At 38.3% G+C, this 13,521-nt stretch overlaps 1 protein-coding gene across 1 annotated transcript; it reads right to left on the bottom strand.

The window, feature by feature from the left end:
* Positions 1-1,845: 1,845 nt before the first annotated feature.
* Positions 1,846-13,222, bottom strand: LOC114419063 (LIMR family protein At5g01460-like). Its single transcript, XM_028384661.1, has 14 exons — positions 12,540-13,222; positions 12,361-12,446; positions 5,488-5,603; positions 5,265-5,375; positions 4,823-4,921; positions 4,593-4,715; positions 4,349-4,411; positions 4,199-4,263; positions 3,961-4,070; positions 3,728-3,842; positions 3,565-3,630; positions 3,107-3,217; positions 2,579-2,645; positions 1,846-2,486 (listed from the first exon to the last, which is right to left on the bottom strand). Exons 1-14 carry the CDS (start codon positions 12,887-12,889, stop codon positions 2,439-2,441), a joined length of 1,530 nt encoding a protein of 509 aa, XP_028240462.1. The 5' UTR covers positions 12,890-13,222; the 3' UTR covers positions 1,846-2,438.
* Between the last annotated feature and the right edge of the window lie 299 nt (positions 13,223-13,521).

The raw sequence follows: 13,521 nt of genomic DNA, 5'->3' as shown, positions 1-13,521 counted from the left end.
AGATGTAGTAGAGAGTTGGCAACTGTTTTTCTCTTTTCAACTTCCTTATTTATTGGTTACAAATAGAAAGTTTGATTTTTCATTTCTGTAGCGCTTTTTTTCGTAAAATCCCACATCCTTAATGTAAGTTGTTTTTGTTAGCTTCTGTTAGTCTCTTCTTCTGAGCACTTTTTGTCTCCGGTGGTATATGTGTACTGCTCGAGAGGATACGATGAAGTTATTCGTTATCAAAGAAGAAGAGATACATAAAAAAAATTAAAAACACACGAATTGTCAATTTATATGCCTCATACGGATTGATCTGTATGATTCATACGAATCAATAATCCGTATGTTTCTAATTTTTTTAAAAAAAAATTAAATTCACATGGTCATACAGTGATTACTAATTAAATTTTAGATCTAAAATTTTAGTTTCAATATTTTTTATAACTACCAAATTTAATATATTTTAAATTTGATTTCAATCATTATCTTAAACTAACAATCTTATCATATTTTAAATTTTAAATTTTAGTTTCAATATTTTATATAACTAATAAATTAAATATTTTAAAATTTGATTTCAATCATTATCTTAAAAACTAGAAATCTTATCATATTTTAAATTTTAAATTTTGATTTCATATTTTTTATAACTAACAAATTTATTGTAAAATTAAAAATTATGATTCAATATTTTTATAACAAATTTCAATTATTTAAAATTTTCATTTAAATATTTTTTGTAACTAAAAAATTTAAATTATTTTTAATTATGATTTCAATATTTTTCATAAGGAACAAATTCAATATCTCTTAAATACTTGTTCAATTTTTTTTAAAATTTAAACAAATATAATTTAACAATATTGAAAATTAAAATCTAATCTTAATTTTAACAATTTAATCTAATCTTAGTAATAACTAATATATATTTTTTATAAATAAAATCAATACTTAACATATAAATTAGAAAAAATTATAAAATTCATATGAGGTTTTTTTAGAAAAATGTCATTTTTGTTTACGACATTACTTCAAATAACAACATCAAACCAATATCAATAACATCCAAAACAACATCCAGCATCCACAAAGGAAGAAGAAGAAGAAGCATCAATGAAGTGAAACAACACAGAAAAGAGGAAGAAAAAGAACCACAATAATGTGGGAAGTGGAGGAAGAAGGAGGAAAGAAGAACCACAGTCATGCGGGAAGTGAAAGAAGAAGAAGAAGAACCACAATGAGAAAGAACCATGAACCACTTGGAGAATGAAAGAGACTACAACGTACTTGAAGGACGAAGAAGCTAAAGGAGAATGAAGAAAATCACCACAAGAAGAAAGAAACACAACACGTAGGAAGAAGAAACACTGCGGCAGAATTATACAGACGCGCACTGTAGCCGTATTTATATTAATAGGATGAAAGATGTTTTAGCCATTTTATCTAGGGTGTTGGGTGTCCCATCAAAATTGCTGAGTGTCCAAAGAAATACCCTAGAGAGTTTCTATTACCTGGTCCTTGCCGGGAAAAAATTGCTCTCCTGCGTGTGATATTAGTACACATGTTGCCGCATCGGAATGGTAACCAATCCAATTCACAATTATACTGCAAGATTATGTGTTTCTCAGATAACATAAGTACAACCCACTTTAATTTATTTATGATATGTTTGAATTACAGTTGCATCCAACTAACATTATTCTTTAAAGTGGGTTGTACTAAAACGTGTACACGGTTATTCTCAAATTCAATGAATGATGATTATTAAGATTTCCAGAAAAAATACTGATAATGACTAAAATATTCACGACTATGGTAAGATGTAATTGTTGAATTCATTATAAAAATACAATGATATACTCGAAGAAATTGAATATCAAATGTAGTGAAAGTATGTAGCTACTCCATAGAGAAGGGAGAGTATATAACCACTTCAGCTAAAAACAAAGGTGGCTACATAAACATCAAATGCAAAAGAACTTCAAAACGGTAATACACAATCTGAAAGCTCTACTAAGAAACCTATCACACAAAGAATGAATGAAGTACAAAAACAAGTATGATCATTAAAAAAAAAAAAAACTACCCTGCTCGTACAACTTCTATTTGGCAAGGGTTGTGTTACCTCGCAGTATTGAAGGAATCCAGTACTCTTTGCATACACGTAATAACAGTTTAATTACATAACGAGTGGGATGTAACACAATCAAAGGAATAATACATACAACGGCAACAGAAGAGGCAAAGGCCAAAGTTGCAGCACTAGCACCCAACTAATGATTCGACCGTATCAGATTATTCTACTCAGATGATGATCAGCTTGCTCTATAGCTTTCAACATAAAACAACTCTAGGCCAAAACACATCCAAATATTAAAAACACTCTAAAATGATGCAAGGAATCCCCGATGGCTCACTCCAGAAAGTGCTTTTCCAGGCTACGCCATACCTCATGTAGACAATTGGAACCTGCCACTAGGCTTTTTTCTTCTCCATCCCTGATATTTCCATATTAAAAACCTTTTAGTACCAGCAAGATATTAATATACATGAAAAATAAGCGAAAAAAACTAAGCAGAGGTAAACTTACAAAGGCAGCGTAATACACAAAGGTCAATCCAGCCAAAACAACAAATGCAATTTGGAATACATTGTACCTGTAATGTGATAACCAGTAAATCAAACTATATTAAACTGTTTCTACCAAATTATAGTTATGCGAAGTTTACAGGTCCTCATCTTAAATTCGCCAAGGATAACGATAAAGGAAACAACCTGGATAGGCAGGTTATGCTGCTTACACCCGAAAAATATAAAAAAAAAATAAAAAATCTACAATCTGTTGGATCTATAACATGTCACATCAATTTACTGCACGCATTATCCAATCCAACACCCTACTTATTAAATATTTTAGTTCGTCAATGATGAGTATGTGAAGCATGATTCCTCATAGAACTTCAACTGAAAATATGAGATTTGTTTGAATTCATATTGGAACAATAAGACGGTCGACCCATTGTGTGCTCTAGATCTACAACTTAGCAAAAGGAAGGGACCATTTTTGCCCCAGTATAAGGCAGAGCAAGAGAGGCAGAAGAAATCCCGATTGACTCACTTGTACAAATATTTAATTCCTCGAAGAGACTCCAAAGTGTGGCCAAATATTTCCTGGGCTGCAGTTGCTTGAGCATAGTAGGCAAATGCTGTGGAGCAGAACTGGATCACACTGAAAAGGTAAAACAATAGAACTTTGAGCTGTACAGCATCACATTATCATGACAACATAACAAGTGCCTTATGCTTTAAATAGAACACTATGCGCTATACTCCAAAGCATTTGTTATGCTGCACAAACAATGACTTAATTTTCCTTTCCACTACCAAATTTAATAATTTCAAAGGGGAAAGTCAAAGCCCAACATATAATAGTATCCCCATTTTAAATTTCCACTTTTGTGAAACTCTTCATACAATATGTAACCAAAAGCAATACAGATAACACTCACAGGTAGAAACTTTAACTTCAATACAGATAACATCCCATTTGGAATGTACAGTACAGACTATACTGACCTAATGGAACAAAGAAGAATAAGGCCCACATTAAACAGAAAAGAGTTCATGAGAGTTCCTCCCCACCTGCCAGAGATATGATCACATTATAAGATACAAAAGGGATAACAAACTACCAAAAATGGAGAGAAAAATGATAAATCTGTCAGCACAATTTTATTACTTCATGGGATGTATAGTAATGAATACTAGTCTCAGTCCAAGCATCATGGCACCAGCAATCACAGCAAGGAGAAGGTAGAAGCAGAAAAATGCAAATGCAGCAGTGCCAAGAAGACCTGATGAAAGAACAAATTGCATATATCATCTAGATTAACTGAATGAATATTACATATAATGTATCAATTATTATACATAACTGAAGGAAAGAAAAATAGCCTGAGCCTTCCAACATACCCCAGACATCATCTAGCTTAATGAAAACTTCATTCAAGAAAGGAGAAAGTGGAGGATCAATTAATAGGTAGATAATTATATGAGTGACCCACGCCACTGAAACAATCAACCTGTTACAATTTTAAAATTTTAGGTTAGATAAGAAACATAACACCTGTTAAAGTAAGCAATCTTTGTAAAACTATGTGCAACAGTTCAAAGCATCATTATTCATTATGCATCATACATTATAGCTTACCCTAAAATTCCCAAAACAAATTTTGCCAGGTAACCAAGAACTGTTAGAGCCCATGTTGTCTCAGCCTGTGTTCATGCAAGCTTAGTCAGAGGGAAAAAAATTACACATTGATTATGCCTGAATTAGAAAGTTAGAAATTTCATTACTGACCTTTTCCCCTTGTGGATACATCTCTTCAAGAAGCTTTACATCTTCTTCTAATTGAAACAACTCCTAGAAAATTATGTGAGATGGATTAGTAAATAACTACTATCACGCAACTATGAATACTTCAGCAACTGTATACTTTCTACCACAAACTATAACAGCATGCATCAAATTATTACATGGAAAGCCCAAGCTAACACCTGTTTCGGGAAATTTATATGATAAATCACCAATATTTGTTGTTTACCTTCTCAACTTCCTTCACATTTTTACGAAACTTTCTACCCTTTGAACCACTTCTTTCTTCCTGATGTAGTGCCTCAGCTGCTTTTTTTAGTTCTCTTGCTTTTTTACCCAGTTCAGTGGCTTCCTACAGTAACCAGCCAGGAGCACCATAAATATAGTATGGCATATCATGTAACCAAATACACACATAATCAACAATTTAATATATCTCCTTCAGTAACAATATAGCACCTTGATATACTGCGAGCGAGTGATAACAGCCTTTGGACGCCGAATAAATGAAAATATAAGTCCTAATGGAAGACAGGCAATACCAACACCACCAAATATCTGGATTGAACAGTGAGAAAACAATGGTTAAATATCAAGAATAGGACAACTAGCGCTTAATGTGATTTAGAATGGAAGGCTTACTTAAATAAATCCATTACGAGACTGCTTTCACTCAGTATTTTTATTTTATTATATCCAACAAAAGCTCAATTGCCAAAGAGAATAGTATAATGCAGTATTCTAATTCACTCAGTCTCACACTTAAAGAAAAAAGTATAGCCAGAAGAGTATTTATTCATCAAAAACAATAATGTTAACCAAACAAGCCTAAAAACCTATGCCAAATAAGAAGCAGGAAAATTGAAACAGTTAAATTAAATTTTATGAAGAATGAGCTTACAGCAAAAAGCACAGATCCAACAATAGTAGCAAGTGCAACAACATATTCTGGAAAGGTAGTACGCATGGTCCATGTTTTCTCTGATGAAGGACTAGCAGAGAATGCTGAACACTGGTTTGAGGACAATGGGGGAAAAAAGGAGAATGAGCAACAGCAAAAATATTATCTCTGACAACAACAAAACTAGCCAAAAGAAAAACAAAAAACTAGTGCAGAAAAACACCTGATGGGCATCACTTCCAATACAAGGTTGACCACTACTGAATGTCCATGTGCTAGGAAATGAAGTTGTGGATGAAGAGAGATGCCTAATAGTAAAGTCCACCTTACCAACCAGCCCTAATATATCAATCATGGAATAGAAGCATAAACAAACACAGTTTAAAGCTCATATTAAACCACATCAGATTTGACGTATTTACTCAAGATTGTAGGTGGATTGTATGGTATCTTTATCTTTAACAGTGTTGTTAAATGGCGGCCATGGCGGCGCCAGGGCGGATTTTCATGGCGGTTTTTCGAAAAAACGCCACCGAATAGCGGTGGCGTGGCGCGTTTGGGATGGCGGCCGCCATAGCCATGGCGGTCGTGGCGGTTATGGCGGAGTGGCGGAAAATGGCGTTTTTTTTTTGCTTTTTGTCCGCGGTAGGAGTTGGGCTGACCCGACCCAACCCTACCCGGTTATTCATCCAGCTAAAAGACCCTCCAGCACAGCTCTGTGATTCAGAACAACCTTCCATCTAAGAGAGAACCCAACCGCGAGCCTCCCCTGCACCAGCCGCGTCCCTCCCGCACCCCACACGCGCACGCAGCCGCGACGACCTCCGGCAGCGACTCACCGGCACGAACGGCGGCGACGAGCTCCGGCAGCGACGCACCTGTCACGAACGGCGGCCTGCAGCGAAAAGTTCACGCAGAGAAGACGAAGCTGTCGCGAAGAAGAAGACGTAGGTTTTCTTAGTTTTATTTTTGCTGTTTGACACCCCCTGTTTTCTGTCTGCAGCTTTTTTTTTCCTTTTGCTATTTGACACCCCTTTTTACTTTTAACAGTCCCATTTTTTTTTTCGTATTTGACACCACAATTTTTTTTTTCTGTTCATTCCTCTTTTAAATGGCTGAGTTTATTTGAACTCTTTAATGAGTTTATTTAGTGTTGGTATTTGATTATTGTATGAACTCATGAAACTTTTTTAGTTTATTTGAATGCAATCCTTTGTTTTTTTCAATTTCAATGAGTTTATATATATGTTTTTTTTTTTTGTCCGCCATGACATCCGCCATTTTCCGCTACGCCATCCGCCATATTTATATGGTGGATTTTTGACTTTCCGCCGTGAACCGCCATCCGCCATTAACAACATTGATCTTTAATAAATTTGAAATGACGAACAAAAATGACTAACCTTCTTGAAAGAATGACTAAATTCTGAATCATGACTTTAACTCTTTAAGATGATTATGAATTATATAGTATTGTTTACACCTATAAATATAATTTTCAATATTTTAATTGTTTATTTTATGTAGAAAGTCTTTACGTATGTGTTCCATTTCCAAGCCAACCTACATTAAAAAGTGAACATTGTCCAGGAAATGAAACAGGTTTAATGAGTTGAAATTTTCAATAACTTCTTTTTTTGTCTCACCAAGTCTGATTCTGATACAACCATTGGTGAAGAATTACGTGAGCCTTTAGTACACGAAGGCAACCAAGGAAGGTGGGGGCGTGTTTACGTGAGGAGAGGACATTAGAATGGTGATTTGGTCATAATTGTTAGTGAATGGGCATTTTGGGGTGTGGAGTTAGATATTTTGCCTTTTGTTATCTTTACGGTTATTAGTAACAGATTTGGAGAGAGAAGGGGGAGCATTTTCTGTTTTTTGGGGATTATTATCATTTTGGATAGAGGAGCTTGGCTCTAGGACAGACTGGGTACCCATTCCCGTCTGTTTTTTCTTTGTTCTTGTTATCTTTTTAATTCAATCAAGGTCTCCCTGTTTCATTCACAATATCTACGATATTTTGTTTTCTGGTTCTGCATCAATTTGGTCCGACCTGCCGGATATATTCTCATTTGTGGATGCCCACAACTAGGAATCAGAAAAAGAAGAATCAACGACAGGAATCAGCGGAAATGGAGGCACGCATGATTCACGTAGGAGAGCTGGATTGGGTTCGATCATCAATTGTGGAACTGCATCTTAAGGCAGCAGAAAGCAAATCGATTATGGACCAGCTGCAGAAACAATCGGAGCAACAGACAAAACTAATGGAGGCCATATCTCGAGGTTTTAGGAGGAATGGAGACGAAGATGGAGGTGAGATCTCGGTGGGACAGAAGGAGAGTGAGAAATCGAAGGCGAGTGCGAGCTTGAAGCCATTGGAGGGGACCGCTTTGGAGGAATTTCGTCAATCCCTCAAAAAGGTGGAGTTCCCCTCTTTATACTTGTCGACAACAGCACTTCCCATAACTTTATTTCTCGGAAGTTAGTGGAGGCTATGGGATGGAAGTGGGAGGAAACGAGGAGCATGTGAATCTTGCTGGGTGATGGTCACAAAACTCTGACTTGTGAGGTTTGTCACGAATTAACGGTGGAGGTTAATGGATGTTGTTTTGTGGTTGACGCTTATCTTTTTGATCTGGAGGACATCGATTTGATTTTGGGAATGGCGTGGCTAAGTTCTTTAGGGGAAATGCGTGTGGACTGGAGAAGGCAGATTATGAAGATTAATACTTCCAGGGAGAGAAAGTTTTGATGGGTCTCCAACCAGGAGAACTCAAATTTATTTCATTGTGCCATTTAATGGAAGGGACAAAAGAGGTTCAGGAGAATAGAGTGAAGGGGGAACCGCAGGCAGTTTTGGAGAGTATTCTAGAGATATTTGCCGAGGTTTTCAAGGAACCCACTGGTTTGCCTCCCCCACGAGCTCGTGAGCACAATATCACTCTCCAACCAGGAGTGGCTCCAATTAATGTAAGACCCTATCGGTATCCACACCTCCACAAGAATGAAATAGAGAGACAGGTGAAAGAGTTGTTGGCGAATGGTCATATCCGATATAGCCAGAATGCTTATTCCAGTCCAGTCATCTTGGTTAAGAAGAGGAACAATAAGTGGCGTATGTGTGTGGATTTTAGGGCACTGAATAGGGTTACAATACCTGACAAATTCCCAATTCCTGTTATCGAAGAATTACTGGACGAGTTACAGGGAGCTAAGTATTTTTGTAAACTGGATTTGAGCTCAGGATATCACCAGGTGTGTATGAGGACCAAAGGCATACCTAAAACAGCGTTTAGAACCCATGAGAGCCATTACGAGTACCTTGTAATGCCTTTTGGGCTGATGAATGCTCCATCTACCTTCCAAGCTTTGATGAATGATGTCTTCAGAGATTATTTAAGAAAAGGGGTGTTGGTTTTTTTTTATGACATCCTTGTGTACAGCAAAGGATGGCAAGAGCACTTGCAACTGCTTCAGCAGGTTCTGGAAGTTTTGAGGCACAACAAGTTGTTTGCGAGACATGAGAAATGCACTATTGGCCAAGAACAAGTTGAATACTTGGGTCATATCATCTTTGTGCAGGGAGTGGCGGTTGATCCTGCCAAAGTGAAAAGCGTTCTTGAGTGGCCTAGACCAAAGAATGTGAAGGGGGTCAGAGGCTTCCTAGGCCTCACGGGCTAGTATAGGAAGTTTATAAGGGATTATGGTAAGATTGCACGAGCACTGACTGTTCTAACAAAAAAAAAAATAGATTTAAATGGGGTGCTTTGGCTCAACAAGCATTCGATGCTTTGAAGAAGCGTATGACGAAGGCACCAGTGTTGAGATTGCCAAATTTTGAAGAACAGTTTGAGTTAGAATGCGATGTTTCGGGAACAGGAATTGGAGCAATCCTGATGCAAAACAGCCAACCAATTGCATATTTCAGTAAGGCATTGGGTGGGAAGAATTTATCTAAATCTGCCTATGAGAAAGAGTTGATGGCAGTCGTCCTTGCTATCCAACATTGGCGGACACACCTGTTAGGAAGGAAATTTGCTGTGTTTTCAGATCAGAGGAGTTTAAAACAGTTGCTAAGTCAAAGGGTTTTAACAGGTAATCAACAAAATTGGTTGGCCAAGTTGATGGGGTATAATTTTGAGATAATTTATAAGCCTAGGAACGAGAATAAAGGAGCTGATGCCCTGTCAAGGAGTTTGGAGGATGCCGAATTGACTAATATGATCTATTATCCTAAGTGGTTAGATTGGCAGCAGTTGACTCATGAGGTGCAGCAAGATACCCACTGGAAAAATGTTATTTCTGATTTGCAATAGGATAAAGAGGCCCATACTGGTTTCTCCTATAATCAGGGAGTGCTGCTTTATAAAGGAAGGTTGGTGATGCATGAGAAATCTCCTTGGATTCAGAAGTTACTAGAGGAATTTCATTCTACTCCTCAAGCTGGTCATTCGGGTTTTTATAGGACATATCGGAGGTTGGCTTCCAATTTATTTTGGAAAGGTATGAAAGAAGATGTCAAACAGTTTGTGCAAGCTTGTGACATTTGTCAGCGTCAGAAGTATAGTCCTACCTCACCTGGAGGATTGCTGCAACCTCTTCCTATTCCAGAACAGGTCTGGGAGGATGTATCAGTTGATTTTATCACAGGGTTGCCTCGCTCGAGAGGCTATGAAGCTATTCTGGTTGTTGTGGACAGGCTGACCAAATATAGCAATTTTGTTCCATTGAAACACCCTTATACTGCCAAGGGAATTGCTGAGATTTTCGTAAGGGAAGTAGTGAGGCTACATGGAGTTCCAAAATCTCTCGTGAGTGATAAAGATCCTTTATTTATGAGTTTGTTTAAGAAGGAAATTTTTAAGTTACAGGGAACAATGCTCAAGATGAGTACAGCTTACCATCCGCAAACGGATGGACAGACCGAAGTCACAAATAGGTGTCTTGAAACCTATTTGCGTTGTTTCATTACCGACCAGCCTAAAAATTGGTCCCTTTGGTTGTCCTAGGCAGAATTCTGGATCAATACCACGCACCAAGAGTCTATAGGGACTACTCCTTTTGCAGTGGTGTACGGTCGTGAACATCCCAAGATTATACCGTGCATTCCAGGGGAAGTGAGAGTAGAATCAGCTCAGAGGGAGTTAATTGATCGTGACGAGGCATTGAGACAGTTAAAAACACATTTAGTAAGGGTCCAAGATCGCATGAAAACCCAGGCGGATAAGCACAGAAATGAAAGGGAGTTTGAAGTAGGAGATATGGTGTTTTTAAAGCTTAAACAACACAGGCAGCATTCAGTCATGGCTAGAATTAGTCCTAAACTCAGTGCAAGGTATTATGGGCCGTTTAAAATACTAGAAAAGATTCGGAAAGTGGCTTACAAACTGCAACTTCCTCCCACTTCAAGAATTCATCCCATGTTTCATGTGTCCTTACTCAAGAAGGTAGTGGGAAATTATGAGGCAGAAGCAGACTTACCTACTGGGCTGGAAGATGATAGAGCTGACATCATCGAACCTGAAGCTGTTTTAGCTTCTAGGAGAGTGATCAAGCATGGAGAAAGATTGAAACAGTGGTTGATTCAATGGAAAGGGAAGTCAGTGGACGAAGCAACATGGGAGGATGAAATCTCAATCCGGAGCCAATTTCCTACTCTTTGTCTTGAGGACAAGACAAATTGCTCAAGGGGGAGGTATTGATACAACCATTGGTGAAGAGTTACGTGAGCCTTTAGTACACGAAGGCAACCAAGGAAGGTGGGGGCGTGTTTACGTGAGGAAAGGACATTAGAAGGGTGATTTGGTCATAATTGTTAGTGAATGGGCATTTTGGGGTGGGGAGTTAGATATTTTGCCTTTTGTTATCTTTACGGTTATTAGTAACAGATTTGGAGAGAAGGGGGAGCATTTTCTGTTTTTTGGGGATTATTATCATTTTGTATAGAGGAGCTTGGCTTTGGGACAGACTGGGTACCCATTCCCGTCTGTTTTTTCTTTGTTCTTGTTATCTTTTCAATTCAATCAAGGTCTCCCTGTTTCATTCACAATATCTACGATATTTTGTTTTCTGGTTCTGCATCAAAGTCCATGACTCCTTCCTGCCTCTCTGTCCTATAATAGAAACCACAATGCCTAACACAATTTCACTCACATAAACTTTTAAACAGATCCTGCTAGCAATGCAGTGTGCACTATTATTGCTACAAAGACAAACCAACAATTTAAGTTCTCCTTGCTTAACCCCTGCCCCTATTGTCTTACCAATAATCCACTACAAACCCTCCTAATCCATCATCACTTAGACATTACTCCTTACTTGTAAAGAACAAAACTTTGGTAAGCAGCACTTCCCTACTTCCTTTACAGAAAAACCCTGCAAATTATTCAGATTGATTTTCACTCTCCACTTCTATGTAACATCCCCTATTTTTCCACACAAAAACCACATCTTTTAAAGTTAAGAGATTGTTCTACAAAAATGGCCTTCAAACAAATCCAATCCATTATCCAACCACCCAATATTGACAATTGTAGCAAACACACCAAGTTTCTCACTTCCCATAATTTAGTTAGTCCAACAATCCTGGTCTATCATCCTACATCAAGAACCACAGCACCCAATACTGCTTCATTCACAAAATCTCGGAAACCTTCACCCTACCATCACTACAAAGAACAACCCAATAACTCCCCGCAAATGTGATAAACCCCACTCTCTCTCTAGTTCTAATTATTCCTCCACAAGCACTAATCACACGACACCCACCTTTCCTTTCCATTTTAAGAAACCGCACAACCAAAACACCCATCATCTAATCTAACCACCCAAGGTCCCCATTTCCAATTTTCCACAATCCCTAATCTTTGATAACACACTTCAAATAATAGTGTGTTTGGATTAGATTCACAGTGAGAAATAATCAATGACTTTTTTCATGGTAAAGGCAAAGCAAAAAATAGTTGCTTCTACATTTTCACGGCACCACCATGATTTTGAGGAATAGAATTGATTCTTAGGTGTTATCCAAACACACTATAAAGCCTAAAGCACAATGCGCGCACACAGAGCAAGTGAGAAGGAACCATACCATACAAAATTCCCAGAACGAGGGCGCACACTATAGCCGTGGTGACCATCCACATCAACGCACTCTTAATCCTCTTCCCCACACTCCTGCACACAACAAAGCCACAAACCAATACAACATTTCATTCAAATGGTGATATTTTGAAGCAACCAACGAAAGAAAAGAAAAAAAACTCGTACTTGTCCTGGTCGCCCTCGTAGAAGAACATGGCGAAGGGGATAACGAAAAAGACGAGGACAGCGTCGAGGATGTAGACGGCGAGCCAGAGGTCCTTCATGGGGAGCGTGAGGCTGCATGCGCCGTTGTAGATCGCGTGGCGGCAGGCCTGGCGATTCGCGACGTCGGCGGGGAGCATGAGGATGGAGATGGCGGCGACGGAGAGGCCCAAAACGACGACGAATTTGGGGAAGTAGGCCTGGTTGGCGTCATCGGGGTGCTGGTAGTTCACGAGGAGGTACACGTTCACCAGGAACACGATCACGCACACCACCACCGCCACGATCACCAGGGCGAGGTTGAAATCGCCCATCTTCGAAACGATCGTATCAGAGGAATGAGTGGGATTGGGAATTAGGGTTAGGGCTTGTTCGGATCTGGTTTAGAGAGAGAAAATGAGGAGAGAGGGAGAGGAGGTATTTGGTTTTGTTCCGGTGGTGGTTTTTTGCTACAGTTAGCGGTGGTGGTTTTGAGGTGTGAGGTCAAATTTACTGTTGTATCCTCGTGACCGTTGGCGATGGGAGAGGGGTGAGGAGGAAACTGTTTGGGGTATGGGAGTAATTTCGAATGGGGTGGTTTGCTGTTGCAAGCGAAATTCAAACCAGGCTGTACTCCAAATAATAAAGGGAGGGGAATTGGTGATGCTGAGTTGGACTAAGGTAAATATAAATACTTCTATAAATGTTTTCTTAGTCTTTGAGATCGAAACCCCATCCCTCTTCCTTAATTTTCTTACATAACAAAGTCTTGGTTAATTTTGTATTAAAATATAATTTTAGTTGAAAATTTGTGTTGAATTAAGCAATTGGATTATTTAACTTTTGAAAATAGAAAAACTAACTCCTTATAATTTATTAGTAATATTTAGATTTGTGAGCCGGACTAAACCTCTTAATACTGTATGGTTTACTAAAGGTAAGATTCTCCTAAATATCGTAACTTAGT

This window comes from Glycine soja, chromosome 7 (genome assembly GCF_004193775.1).
Source record: "Glycine soja cultivar W05 chromosome 7, ASM419377v2, whole genome shotgun sequence".
In the NCBI taxonomy this organism is placed as follows: Eukaryota; Viridiplantae; Streptophyta; class Magnoliopsida; order Fabales; family Fabaceae; genus Glycine; species Glycine soja.
This window is presented reverse-complemented; position numbering and strand designations above follow the sequence as displayed.